The 15,496-nt window shown below is 39.7% G+C and overlaps 1 protein-coding gene across 2 annotated transcripts; it reads left to right on the forward strand.

Moving 5' to 3' along the window:
- Window positions 1–871: 871 nt before the first annotated feature.
- LOC100497863 (galactoside 3(4)-L-fucosyltransferase) lies at window positions 872–5,350 on the forward strand. 2 transcript variants are annotated; one of them, XM_004917407.3, is made up of 2 exons: window positions 872–1,032; window positions 4,066–5,350. In XM_004917407.3, exon 2 carries the CDS (start codon window positions 4,073–4,075, stop codon window positions 5,162–5,164), a length of 1,092 nt encoding a protein of 363 aa, XP_004917464.3. In that variant the 5' UTR covers window positions 872–1,032; window positions 4,066–4,072; the 3' UTR covers window positions 5,165–5,350. The 2 variants fall into 2 exon arrangements, with proteins under 2 accessions (XP_004917464.3, XP_031748039.1); XM_031892179.1 differs by having other exon boundaries at window positions 1,026–1,114.
- The last annotated feature ends 10,146 nt before the right edge of the window (window positions 5,351–15,496 follow it).

Here is a 15,496-nt window from a genome sequence, read left to right on the forward strand (position 1 = left end):
GCAACATTTACAATTAAAATTAAGCAATTCTGATGCAAAGTAAAAATGTTACTCACCTTACAATTCAAATAATTAGAATTGAATGCACACAGGTGTGGCTTATATCATGTATGTAACGTTTAGGCTGATGCCACACGTGGCGTTTTTACGCTGCATATTTTCTAATTCTCTCGGCGGCTGAAAAACGCACGATATCATCATCCATAGAAATAACTTGAAAAGACTCGAAGGAAACTATACAATGTGTAAATACGCTAGAAAACGCCTTACCACGGATTTTTCAAGCGTTTACCGAAATACGCCGTTATTTGCACAGCAAGCTATTCCTATGTATACACAAAGGCAGCTGCCAGACCTAGCTGAAATACGCAGCGTTTTTTACTATTTCGCACTATTAGCACCATGGAAACGGGATTTGCTACGTCACCAGTACTAGGCTGAAAAAGCCATAGTCAGGGGCTGTGTGGCTTGTGCGGCATTTTTAGGCTGAGAAAATACGCAGCGTAAAAACGCCACGTGTGGCATCAGCCTTACATGTGAACACTACATGATGCTTCTGCATCCATTGAGATAAAATCTGATGGTATGGGAAACACTTTTTTTCTGTCATTGAAATTGGGCGTTGACTGTGGGGTGTAGGCACAAGAGCAAAACCCACCATTTGACTTTATCTCATCCAACTTACATCACATCTGTGGGGTTCAGATTTTGTAGAACCCTAGAAAATCTTGTGCTGTTGCATGAAAAGATCCACATTCCCAAGTAGTTTAGCCCATTTAGAACACACCCACATCTCCCCACTTGCTGGACCAGAAAATCTAAATTCTTCATGGTTTATGGAGTACTTACAAACATAAATATTCTTTAACTTCCTCTAAGAAGTGTGCTTTTAATGCTTCTGTATCTGCTATCTCATAGCTCATAGCTACATTGGTAAGTTATGATGTCTGGGCTACTTATGTGTCCCGCAAGTCATTGCTAAGGTTGGACACCGCCAGAATCCAAGACGTGTGTATACACTACACTGAGGAGGTGAGTGGAAGCGCCATCGTACAGCAATCTAACACAGCTGTTAAAAGAGTTGGGAGGCAAGAGACTTAGAAGATTATTAGTAGTATGTATTTATTTAATGTACAGCAGTGACCTTTCTTATACCCTTCATTTACTATTAACTTGAGACTTTATAGCAATGATAGTGATTAGGTTAATTATGTTAAACTTATAAATAAATATAAACACTGTAAACCTAAAGGGGGTTGGAAATAGTCTGTACAAGTAACGTGGCTTCATTACAAATTCATTACAATCAGTGAAATTACGTATATCTAAAAAACCATATGTATGTATGTGTATATATATATATATATATATATATATTTACATACATATGGTTTTTTAGATATACGTAATTTCACTGATTGTAATGAATTTGTATATATATATATATATATATATATTATATATATATATATATATATATATATATATATATGCTGTCTAGGCTACTATAGGGTGCCAGGGCAACCTTTATTCTGCAGACAGGATTTTACATCATGGAAACACAGATCGTAGTTCTATTTTAATATTAGTGCTGCAGTGTCCAGTGCGAATTATTTTTTTTAATAGGTGATGTTTTATTGTTTTAGGTAATTCTGGGTGTATTCCCTCTCCCCATATAAAGTGTATTAGGGTCTGATTAATGGCTTTGAAGAAGCTTTTGGGGATATGGATAGGAGAATTGTGGAATATGTATATAAAGTGTGGCAAGTAAACCATCTTAAAAATGTTAATTTTCCCCCAAAGTGTTAGGGGAAGGGGGGCACATGGGTAGGATATTATTTAAGGAGGATAGGATTGGATCAAGGTTTTGTGACATACTGTATAGGTGTTTAGGTCTGAGTTGATTTGGTTTTCCCAAATACTTAAATGTTTCTACTGCCATTAAGGAGGTGTCTTGTAGTAGCGCAGGAAAGGGGGGGCATGTAGCAAGGTGGATTTATCCCAATTAATTTGCAATCTAGAGAGATTTCCAAAATGTGCTATGATACTGGCCAAGGTGGTTAATAAGGGGCCTGCGTCTGCCAGGTAGACCAGCATGTCATCTGCATATAAGGAGACTCTTTCTTCTATTGGTCCCAGGGGCCAGTCTTCCAGTGTTGGGGTTTGTCTGATTAGGATGGTGGGGGGCTCAATGGCCAGGGTGAATAACAGGGGTGATAGTGGACACCCCTGTCTGGTACCTTGTGTAAGTGGAAAGGAGTTAGATTCTGTTTGCCTTAATCTTAGCTTTAGGAGCTGAATAAAGCATACAAATCCATTTTATGAAGTTGGATCCAAATTTGGAGAGCACAGCCCACAGGTAGGTTCACTCCACTGAGTCAAATGATTTAGCTGAGTCTAATGAAAGTACTATCTGCGATCCTGCATTGTCATGTATGGTCTGCAAATTAAAGAATAGTCTCCTTAGGTTGATGTTAGTTGTCTTGCCAGTCATAAACCCAGTTTGGTCAGGGTGAATGAGGTCTGGCATGACTTGACCTAGTCTGGTTGCGAGAATCTTGGCCAGTATCTTAGCATCCGTATTAAGTAGGGATATTGTTCTATAGGAGTTGCGGGATTGTTGATCTTTTTGAGGTTTCAATATCAAAACAATAATGGTTTCCATAAAGGAGGGTGGAAGAGTGGAACTTTGGCTTGCCATTGTGAGTGTATTTAATAGATGGGGGATTATTTCATTGGCAAGACTCTTATCTGAGGCGCTTTTTGATTGCTGTGTATGTAGCCCTTTGTTTCTGTTCAGCTGGAGAGAAGTCCGGATATAGTGAAATTGTTGTGCCGTTGAGGAGGATGAGGCTTGGTGGGGACCCTGTGGGCTCTCTCAACCACAAATGCATTGGAGAATATCTCCAAGAGTCCAAGAGTCTTTAAGCCAGCTTTCTATGAAGGTCTCTGGGTGTCGACCTTCTGTCTTTTCAGGTAGGCCTACAATATGGACAGTATTTTGGCGGAGTCTGTTTTTCAAGTCTTCTGATATATCGAGCACCTGCTGAAGCTGTTGTTTGATAGTTGCAATATAATTTGTGAGTGGCAATACCATGTCCTCTAAAGAGAAATTCTAGCCTTTGCCTCTCTAATTTCTGGAGGTAACGGCGCAGGAGAGAGATATCTACCTTGATTTTCTCCAGTTGTGTTGTAGTGGCTGTTTGGCTTTCTAGTATAGCTGTGAGGAGTTCACTTGAGGGGGGTTCTGATGTCTGCGCTGCTATTTCTGGTGAGGGAGGTGATGTTGGGGGTGAGTCGCCATTTGTGTTGTGATTGGAGTCCTGCGGCTCTGTACATGCAACGCGTTCCAGTCACACAGCTGCATCTGGCTTTTGTTTCTGTGAGTGCTTCCCAATTTTTCCCCCTTAATTCAGTTGCTACTATCCCACTAGATATGTTACTGTTGGTTGTGGGTTAAGGTATTAGGATATGCAGATGGAGAGCAGTCTGTGCGTGGTAGTGTTACATATTATCACTCAATTCACCATTCTGAAAAGTAAATCCAGTCTCTGATTGATTACAGGTTGCCAAAAGTGGGGTTGCATATAGCTGCCTGTATGATTGCTTGAGGTTTATAGTGCACAGTACTGATTCTGCCAGTGTGCAGCAGTCTGTGGTGTTGTGTAGGGTTATAGGCAGGTTTAGGGCCCAATGTACGATGCCCCCGGGGTCCCAGGCACAGTTACTCAGGTCTATGTGGCAGTCTCTGGGGTCTGGCGCTAATTCCGTAGTTTTTTGGCACCTTCCAGAAGTCGCGATCGGATGTGACAAAAATTTAGAATGGCTTCATCAGCACTTCCAGGCCTCGATCGGTTTCCCTGGGGAGTCTCTGCGCTTGGTGTTACGAGTGTCTGCTCGTGTCTTGGAGCCTATGTCCTCTCCAGTGCGTAGTTGGACACGCCCCTCCTAGTGTGAATTATTTAAGAAACAATTAAAGAGGATTTCTATACACTGAATACATATTCAGTTTAGCAACATTATTTTTTTGCACTAATTCTTAACCTTCTCATGATCTCTCTACAGTTTAAACATGGTGCTGGGACAATCCTTACAAACAAATGTTAGATGGATCCTTCTCATATTCCTATTTATTTTCCTCTTATCTTTTGCCTGGAGAAGATCACTTGTTATGCCAAGTTTCTTACACTGCCAGGAGACAGAGGTCATGAAGAATACAAGTCTAGACACAAAAATTCTTACAGACAATAAAGAGACAGAATTAGTGATTCTAGTTTGGGTTTATCCCTATGGAGAAAGGTTTCCACTTGATAGCTGCGAAACCGTTTATGGTATATCTGGCTGCAAGCTAACAGCAGATAGGCAGCTATATAATGTTGCTGATGCTGTCATCATACATCATGCAGATATTATGTATAACAAAGAAACACTGCCTCAAACACCAAGGCCTCATTACCAGCGATGGGTATGGTTTAATCTTGAACCTCCATTAATTATACAGAACTTGCATTTCCTGGATAATCTGTTTAACTTGACAATGACATTCCGGCAAGACTCTGATATCTATGTAACATACGGCCGTATTGAAGCAGTGAAGGAACCACAGAATGTTACTATTCCACCTAAGTCTAAGTTGGTGGCCTGGGTAGTCAGTAAGTGGTATCCAGGTGCCCCACGCATAAAGTATTATGAAGAACTTAAAAAGTACATTTCAGTTGATATCTATGGGAATAAACATATGAAACTAAGCAAGCAAGATTTTTATAACACCATTATCCAGTACAAGTTTTACCTGGCTTTTGAGAACTCCATATATAAGGACTATATCACTGAGAAATTATGGTCGAATTCACTTGGTACCTGGAGTGTGCCAGTTGTTCTAGGGACCTCTCGTAAGAACTATGAACGATTCATTCCTGGGGATGCCTTTATTCATGTAGATGATTTTCCAAGTGCTAAGGAACTTGCTCATTTTCTTTTTGAGCTGGACAAGGACGATGAAAGATACAGGAAGTATTTTAACTGGAGACATCACCACCATGTAAAAGTTAGTGATGGATGGCCAGGCTGGTACTGCAAAGCCTGCAGAGTACTAAAAGAGCAAACTGAGTATCAAGTCATTCCTAGTGTGGAAAAGTGGTTCCTAGGAAATATCTCTTTCTAGTTGCTGTCGATTTCTTTTCTTTATCTGAAAGATAATAATTGATTTAACTGTATTGTTTTGTGCATGTTTTGATTAAATAGACCATTTTCAGTTTTTTGAAATAAAAAGCTGTGGAAGTAGAAATGCATTTGGCACATGATAATGATAACCAAAAACAACATAACATATAAAGAAATTGAACGTGTACTTTGCCTCTTTGAGTTAGTTAACCTGATTAATTACACTACAGATTACTTACAATCTGAGGCCTACCACAATATCTAGAGCACTATAATTTTGATACTGAGTGCTGCAAAAGTCAAACACTGAAGATTTTCTCTGTAACTTCACCTGATTTGCATCAAACTGCAAGTACACTTAGGAGTAATATGACTGGATTAACATATATATCCATCACCCAGTTCATATGTGTAGTGTCCCCATTCACTTTTCATTGTTTAAATGCAGGCCGGGGATCACCCCCTACACTGGCATAAGCCATCTTCTTTACCTGCACCCGTTGGCCCAGGTGCACGCATACGCAGCAGATATTGGTGTTTAACCGCAAGAATTTGCATTTTGGAGCTAATATCTGCTGTGTGTGCCTGCACCTGGGCCAGTGCAATAGTTCCTGAAGAATGAAGAAGGCTGGTGCCAGCGTAGGGGCTGATTCTTAGCATGGAATTTTCCGAAGAGAATCAACCCCATGTGGCACAAGCCTTACTCTAACAAAGATTCAGGCAAAAAGTGTACTTTTCTTGTTTACTTAGGGGCTGATTTACTAACCCACGAATTCGAATCCGAAAAATTCCGATTGGAAAACGAACATTTTGCGACTTTTTCGTATTTTTTGCGGTTTTTTCGGCGCCTTTACGACTTTTCGGAAATTATCGCGACTTTTTCGTTACCAATACGATTTGTGCGAAAAAACGCGAGTTTTTCATAGCCATTCCGAAAGTTGCGATTTTTTCGTAGCGTTAAAACTTAAAAGGCGCAACGTTTTGCGCAAGTTTTAACACTACGAAAAAATCGCAACTTTTTGCGCAAGTTTTAACGCTACGAAAAAAATCGCAATTTTCGGAATGGCTACGAAAAACTCGCGTTTTTCCGCAAAAATCGTATTGGTAACGAAAAAGTCGCGATAATTTTCCGAAAAAATCGCAAAATACCGATCATTACGAAAAAACGCAATCGGACGCATTCGGCCCGTTCGTGAGTAAGTAAATGGGCCCCTTAGTATACTCTTTTTTACATTTGGCCTGTTGACTTTAGGTTTAGTTACTGTTTGGCCTCAAAGAGGCAAGGTAATATCAAGTAAATATTGCATATTTATTTTCCATGTAGTAATTCAGCAGGCGATGTCTGGATAGTTACAAGGTGAGATGCACTATAGTGTGGAAGAACTCTGTTGTAAAAGCTTTCTTAGATTGTCTAATATGATTTTAAGTCTGAAGAGCTTCTTTGAGAATTCTGATGAATCAGTCAATGTCCCCATTTTCTTGCAGCACAGAAATATTGTGCATAGAAGAGCCACTGTCTATTAACTGATGATTTACCGTGCACAATATTCCTTACATAATGAAAAAGATTTAATTTTAAGCAACTTTTCAGTAATCATTAACTATCAATGTTTCTAACATACTTTGAAAATAATGGTGTTCCTATTAAAAGTTGAATTTGTTTATCTCTGGTTTTATCACTTGAAACAAGTAGCAAAAGTCATTTCATCTCCATGTCATTTTAATCAGTTGTCTTCTGCTAGATATACTAGTATTAATAAATATATAAAGAGCCAACATATTTTGCAGCACCGTAAATGGATATATTCCTTGATCTTACAGACTACATACAAATACTGAGCAGTGCAAAGGGTAAAGAGAGCCCTGCTCATTTGATTTCATAGAAATAAAATCTGTAGATTCAGTGCAGAAGAGAACAGCTTTAGGTGCTTATCATGCTGGGATGCAAACAGTCAAATAATCTAAATAACATTGTACACCAGGTATGTCATAAAGGCTGGAAAAAATGAGTCTTTGAAAATAACTATGATCCGGCTCCTGAGGAAGTGTGGCGGAATCACACAAAACGCATAGAGCTTGTTTTTGTTTCTGCTGATTTGTACTACAATCCTGTGAGTAGCCTGTATATGGGCAGGTTTTATTTTTAATAAACTATGTTAATACACTATGTTTGTTTTCTCTCATTTTATCATAATTTGAGGATCCCGCTTTATCACTACCATCAAGAATTTGCAGATTTACTTTGCCTTGCTGTATTTTACATCTGGTGAGTGCATCAGCTCACCATTTTGCACTGGTGGACAACATTTAACTCATTTATGGTCACATTTTTCAAGCTTGCACTTGTGGGTGTTTTTTTAATTCAAGAAATATTACTCCATAATTTCACATGTTCTTTATTTTTATGTGCTTCCAATGCATATTGTTTGGAGATACAAATACTGAGCAGTGCAAAGGGTAAAGAGAGCCCTGCTCATTTGATTTCATAGAAATAAAAGCTGTAGATTCAGTGCAGAAGAGAACAGTTTTAGGTGCTTATCATGCAGCTGGACTGCAAACAGTCAAATAATCTAAATAACATTTTACACCAGGTATATCATAAAGGCTGGAAAAATGAGTCTTTGAAAATAACTAGGTCCAGCTAATCCATAAGGTATATGACACTGTAAATACAGTGAGGTATCTGTTTTCCTCATGCAGCAATACTGTCCCAGGGTAGAAACAATTATGCTCCTAAGAATTCAACAAATGACCTCTTCAGTTCCAAGGCAGAAAATAAATTTGCTCCCCAGAGTTCCACAAATACTTGCTCTATATTTGACAATGGGTGGCTCAATAATTATCATATTAGGATTTTATTTGTTAGTCATATTGTGATATACCAGTTTCTTAGGTTCCTCTTTGGTACATTAAGCAAGAATAGGGCTTATGCTGAACATACATTGTGCCTAGTGTTTTAATCATGAAAAATCTATGGGTGTTGTTATTTTTTGACTTCCACATTGTAAACTAAAGCTACTCTATGGGGCACATTTACTAATCCACGAACGTCCGAAAAGCGTCCGAATGCGTTTTTTTCGTAATGATCGGTATTTTGCGACTTTTTCGTGAATTGTCGCGAATTTTTCGAGCGCTCAATACGGAAAAGTCGCGACAATTCGCGAAAGTCATAATGGCTATGAAAAAGTCACGACAATTCACGAAATTTGTATTGGCTATGAAAAAGTCGCAACAATTCGCGCAAGTCGTAACGGTTACGAAAAAGTCGCGACAATTTATGAAAAAGTTGTGATGGCGACGAAAAAATCGCGAAAAAGTCGCAAAAAGTTTGTTTTCCAAACCGAATTTTTCTCATTCGGATTTGTGGATTAGTAAATCAGTCCCTATGTTTGGTCTTTGTGAGGCAGATAATTAGAGCAGTGCAGAGAAAAGCACTTGATGAAGGGGCTGGGTAACCGAATCGTCTGCTGGATCTCAATTTAAGAAATAAAAGAATGTAAATTTTTTTGCACAAAGAAGTGATTAATGGAGAGTGCCTGTGTTGTTGTGGTTTTCTGTGTAAAGGACATTTTCTCATTTTTTAAGAAAAAGGGACCAACAAAGGGAACAGTGCAGAGAAATGCAGAAGTCTATTGTGTAAGGGGTTATATGTGCACTGGAAATGTCATTATATACGCCACACATGTCAAACATGAAGCTTAGCTATTATACAAAAGCAGTGGACTGATGATTTGCTTTTACCTTGCTAGGTAGCATAGGAAGAGAAAGAGACTTTACTGTGGGTTCTTTTCATTTTCAGATTGTGCCTGTTTAAAATAAATAATCATACATACTGTATTTCCTAATTAAATCAAAGGGCACAAAATTTTGTTCAAAACAAGCCCTAATATTAGGTATGGGATCCCTTATCCGGAAACCCGTTATCCAAAATGTTCCGAATTACGGAAAGGCCATCTCCTATAGACTTTATTATAAGCAAATAATTCAAATTTTTAAAAATTATTTCTTTTTCTCTGTAATAATAAAACACTACCTTTTACTTGATCCCAGCCAAGATGTAAATAATCCTTAATGTATGCAATCCTCTTGGGTTTATTTGATGTTTCAATGATTTTTAGCAGACTTATCGTATGGAGATCTAAATTACGGAAAGGTCCCTTATCCAGAAAACCCCAGGTCCCATGCATTCTGGATAACAGGTCCCATACCTGTACTTAAACTGTTAAAAAATGAGGGTATACTGCTCATTTAATCAGTGGTCTGATATGGTTATAGTTTCTGTCAATTTACTACTTGATCTACAGCTGTTTTGTCCAAATGTTAACCTTTTCAGCCTGATGAAGGATTACTCAAGCATCTACCAGTTACAGGCTTTGTGCACAGTTAATGTGTTGTTCTAGAGGTTAGTTAAGATCCCATTTCAAGAAGTCTTTTGAAGATTTTAAAATTCAGTAAATTTTTTGTAAAGTGGTAAAACTGGACAAATACATTGTCGCAATAGTAAGTCATTGTCAGCCTATAAAGGCTTTAACAAACACAGATCTGCCCTCTGGGAAGGTTTTTCACTTTTTTTTCACTCTATAAAAGAAAAAGTTGGGGGCATGGCCTGCATGGAGAATGGATTGGATGCAACTCCTGTGTGCTCTCATCAGGGGCACTCTATACTAAAAATATTCTGCATATTACTAAACTCTGAGCGAATGCTGGGAAGCCAATCTTCTGCCCTGATGGTGTGGAAAAGCTGACACAGATATATGGTAAAGGAAACTATAACTCCGCAGATCATGCAGTCTTAAAATGATGCCTATTCCAATTCCAACTCACCCAGAAAAGCCCTCTGGCATAATAGAAGCAGCTGCAAAGAAACTGCTGCTGTTTGAGAACCGCTACTACAACTACCGCTACTAGAGGTATGTCTCCTGCATCTTAAGGGGCACTTGACAAGCGGACTGGGTTACAGAAAGGGCCTCACCCTCCACCTCAGAAACCCTACCAGCACCTTCAGAATCAAACTCTAGCTGACATTCTCAGTGATATCATTACTAACCATACTGCTCTGTTTGGAAAAATAGATTAGCTGAAAACTGACTTTGTGATTGATGTACAAAAGCTAAGGGAGAGAACGGGGGAAGCAAAAAGGAGGATAAATGATGTGGAAGGCTCCTCAGCACCTCTTCCAGGCCATATAACTACCACAGAAAAATAAATAGTCCTGCTAGAAAAACAAGCAGATGAACTTGATAATTTCCAACAGCGAAATAATATTCAGATTCTGGGCCTAGCAGAGAAGGTGGAGGGTGCAGCCACAGACAAATTAGTTGAGCAATGGCTCATAAATACATTTGGTCAAACAGCATTTTTTTGCTGCATTCACAGTAGAGAGAGCCCACAGGGTGCCAGGCAGACTGCCTCTGCAAAGAGATAGGAGTACACAAAGAGGACCTTAATAAACCCCTATCACAATATAATGCCCAGTTGATTCAGGTTGGAGGTGCTACATGAAATAAACTGCTCACAAGATGGCAACAGGACATCCACTAGATTACAGCAGAGCACTGGGAGAATATTCTTGCCTCAACCTTTAAAGGGGTTATTTGCAGAAAAGACAAAATGACACAACTAAACTACTTCCATTGGGTGTACCTAACCCCAAAAGCAAAGACTACATCAAATGAATCCTACACTAAATCAGGAGTACCCCAGATGCCAACGCTCTCCAGCTGGCTTTATTCACATGGTATGTTAATGCCCCATAATCCACTCATTTTAGAAGAATGTAACACAGTGGATTCAAGTAAGAACTGACCTTCCTTAACTGATGGAGCCTATGAATCAGGTGGAGAAAATATTACCGAAACAAGTTAATCGATATCACCGAAACAAGTTAATTGCTATGTTAATCTCTATATTGTGCGTGTATGCCAAGAAAATAATTGTGATGCATTTGAAGTCTAGAGGTGGGCTAACCATATATCCCTGTAAACTGAGAAATCTCTACCTCTCTATAAACTTACATATATGTAAAAATTATGTCTAGAGAAATTTAATAGTCTGGGAGTTATTGATAGATGGACCCTTAGGTGGGATCACCATCCTGTTCCTGTGTGCACTGAAATGCATTGTGAAGCTACCCCATTTGAAGAGTGCATTGTGAACTGAATTCAATGTTCTTGCATTATATAACTGTATTGCACTGCCCTCTAGTGACGACTTGTAAGAAATGAAGACACCACTGTTTTAGTTGTTTTTTTATACATTACTGTAAAATGTGTCAACTTGACAACAAATGTTCCTTTAAAATATCTGTAATATAACCTTTCTTTCTAGTTCCTTAACAAAAGAGAATTGTTAAAAAAAAAAGATAAAAAGTTCTTCATCAAATCTACCTTTAAAAATACAGAACAACCCACAAAATAGCCCATGGACCAGCTGTTCTTATTGGGGCAGTTTATTACCCCTTGGAGTGTGACATAGATTAATTTTACTAGAATGAACATCTCTGTGGCACACAACATGGGATCTGAAATTTTATGCAGCCTGAAGTTTTAAAGTGTACAGTGGGGTGGGGTGTTTACAATTTTTAATTTGGTGCTCATGACACACAAAGTAGGATCATCCCCATAGCATTAATTTTATTTTAGCATATGAAGCCACATGATACAAGCGGTTAGAGAATTTTGCAGCCGTTATTTGTGAAGATGTGGGGAAGTGATTCAGGAAGTTTACAGTGTTTGCTGCCATATTTGTGATTAGACAGACTAAACTGGTCTGGAACTGCAAAGAAAGATATCTGTGGTTCATATCTAAAGGTACCCATGGAATTAGCCTGGATTCTCCCAATATCGCCCAACCGTAGGTGAAGGTGTATACCTTCACCTACGGGTGGGCGATATTGGGAGAATCCAGGCTAATTCCATCTAATTATAACGACGGGTATAGGCAAAGTCAGTCCGGGGACCGCATCCACGAGCCGATGCGGTCCCCGATCCCACTAGATTTTTTAACCTGCTTGATTGATATCTGGCCGATTTCAGGCCAGATATCGGTCGGGCAGACCCGTTGGTAGTGCCCATACATGGCCCGTTGGTAGTGCCCATACATGGCCCGATTAGCTGCCAAATCGGTCTAAGGGGCTGATATCGCCAGCTAGAATCGGCCCGTGTATGGGGACCTTTACACTAAAAGCTAAGTATATGGCAATTTCTGCTTGTGCATTTAAATAAAACTGCCAGTGATTTTGCATGGATGAATGTTTGCTTCACAATAACTTATATGTCTCTATCTTTACAGATGATACTAAATTGTGCACAATTATAAGTTCTATGCAGAATGCTGCCACTTTGCAGAGCTATTTGACTTAATTAGAGAAATGGGCATCAAATTGGCAAATGTAGTTCAATTGATGTTCTAAGGCACTTTGGTTAGGAAAAACATAAATGCGCGTTATGCACTAAATCAGTGGTTCTCAACCTCCCTAATGCTGCGACCCTTTAATACAGTTCCTGATGTTGTGGTGACCCCCAACCATATAATTATTTTCATTGCTACTTCATAACTTACCTCCAATACTGCTGCTTTCAACACAGTAGCTGCTTTTTACACAGTAGCTGCTATCTACACATATGTGACTGCCATGAAAAAGAGCATTTACTGAAGGCATGTAGACATAATTATGCCTTGTGCCTTATGTAACTTGACATGATTGCTCTTGTGATCCAATAAGAAATTTACTTCATTATACATTTTTGTACAGGGACTACATTTTACCTGCAACTTATTTGTTTTCCAAAACTTTGTATTAGCTATGCAAGCAGCCATCCTAGGCAAGAATCACTGTAGGGCCCATATTGTACAGTAGATAATATGCATTCCTGTCAGACATATAATCAATAAAAATATTCCTTTATCAAGTTTTTTTCAGTTTATGGTATCACTGGCCTTGATGGAGTGACCTTAAACAAAACTCCAGGTGATGTGATGTATCTGTAGATATATGATCCAGAGGGTAAGGAGGCGTTTTGGAAAATATATAGAATGATTCACAACCTGTTTAAACTAGTCTATCTTGTCATGTAAGTACTAATAATACCAAGACACCAACATGTAATATCACAGATGTTTTCCTCTTCAATGAAGTAAGGTAAGAAATCGAAGGTTTTACACATTATAAGAAAATTTAATCTGAGTAAAATTTACAGGCAAAAATGTAAATTACTGCAATATAAATATAGTAAATATATATAAAATATAGATCCTGAAACAATTTTGGTACCTACCTCTCCACTTAATATAGTACAGTAGATGTATGTTGCTGTATAATATAATAATTTCATGATATAAGTAACTGGTTGTTATTAGAATTGGAGCAAATGTTGCTCCTGTTGCAATACTTTCCTTAAAAACCTATTGCAGACACTTTTGAATGGTGTGTCCTTTTGAAGGCAGGACTTATATTTAACCACAAACAGCATAACCTCTTTTCCAAGGGGTGAATATAGGTGCCAGAGCAGCCCTCAGCAGCAATCCTAAGCCAGGAGACTGGAGGGAACCCAGTATTTGAGATGCCGTGTTATGGGACATACTGTAACTGCAACCTTTTCTCTTACTGCAGTCCATGAATCTGTCAGCTGTATGCATGGCCAGTGCACAGATACAGACCATTAGGAATTTTATGTGGCTGTTAATTTTTCTATGAAGAATTGTTACCCTTGTGCTTGAGGATCTAGTACATCACTTCATTTTGCAGACAAAATGCATGGGGCTGATTTGTATACACTAGAACAGTGCAGTCCAACTTCTACGGTGCCGAGGGCCGGAATTTCTCTAGCATACATGGTGGAGGGCCGCTAATGGAAGCCAGTTTTGACCACTCCCCTTTTTGAAACCACACCCACTTCAAACCACACCTATTTTATCACAATGGTGGTAACACAGCAAAATCCCAAATGCTTGGTCCTTACTGTGTGGATATCAACCATCATCATATGTGAAAGAATTATGTCATATTAAGATATACCCTTAAATTCCATATGCCTCCTCCTCCCCTGTGGATAGCACAGCAACCCCCAGTACATAATTACACACCTTAGGGACCATTTAATGGCTATTTCCAACTGCTAACAAACTCCCACAACAAACCCCTGCCAGGTTCACCTCCCACAAGCAGCATAGGGCAAGCAGAGTATGGCACACAAAGGCAGCATTCTGCCTGTCCTATGCTGTCTGTGTGTGCCATACTCTGCCTGTCCTACCCTGCCTGTGTGTGCCATACTCTGCCTTCCCTATGCTGCTTCTGTGTGCCATACTCTGCCTGCCCTACCCTGACTGTGTGTGCCATACTCTGCCTGCCCTACCCTTCCTGTGTGTGCCATACCCTCCCTGAACTATGCTGCCTGTGTGTGCCATACACTACCTGCCCTATGCTGGCTGTATGTGCCATACTCTGCCTACAGTACCTATGTCTGAGGTGTGAAGAAGTGAACAATGGGAGTGATTACAGTCTGAGCCTGAGGTGTGAACACTGCAGGTGGTGAACAATGCAGGTATTAAAAGGTGTGAAAAACACAGGGGATTACATATTTAAACAATACAGGGGGATTACAGCCTGAATCTGAGGTGAGAACCATGCAGGGGGCCAGTTAATCTCAGTACTGATACCATTTAATGCTTACTCAAAGGTAAACCATCAAAGCAGCCAGACAGGTGAGGGGCCACACAGAGGGGGGCCGCGGGCCGCCAGTTGGACAGCACTGCACTAGAACACTAAAAATAATTTTATAACCCTAACAACTGTAAACTGAATGTGAAACTTTAAATCACAATGTTATTGTTGTAAAAAACCTTAATGTACAGAATTATTATTATGGGGCAGGATTTACTTTGTCTTTGGAATTATAGGCTAAACAAAAGACCAAAAGATAATTCAATTATATGGGATTTAATTTGGTGATTTTAATTACCGTATTTTCAGGCATATAAGATGACTGGGCGTATAAGACGACCCCCAACTTTTCCAGTTAAAATATCCTCAATCTCCCCCCGCAGCGCCGTAAAGCTCGTCCTCCCCAACATCATCCAGCTCCCCTAGCATCCTCCCCAACATCATCCAGCTTCCCTAGCATCCTCCCCAACATGCTCCAGCTCCCCCTAGCGTCCTCCCCAACATCATCCAGCTCCCCTTAGTGTCCTCCCCAACATCATCCAGGTCCCCCTAGCGTCCTCCCCAACATGCTCCAGCTCCCCCCAACATCCTCCCCCACATACTTCAGCTCCCCCCAGCGTCCTCCACCACCCCTCCCCCTCGCCTGCTGCGTCCGGCTGTTTCCTCTGGCTG

This window comes from Xenopus tropicalis, chromosome 8 (assembly GCF_000004195.4).
Source record: "Xenopus tropicalis strain Nigerian chromosome 8, UCB_Xtro_10.0, whole genome shotgun sequence".
In the NCBI taxonomy this organism is placed as follows: Eukaryota; Metazoa; Chordata; class Amphibia; order Anura; family Pipidae; genus Xenopus; species Xenopus tropicalis.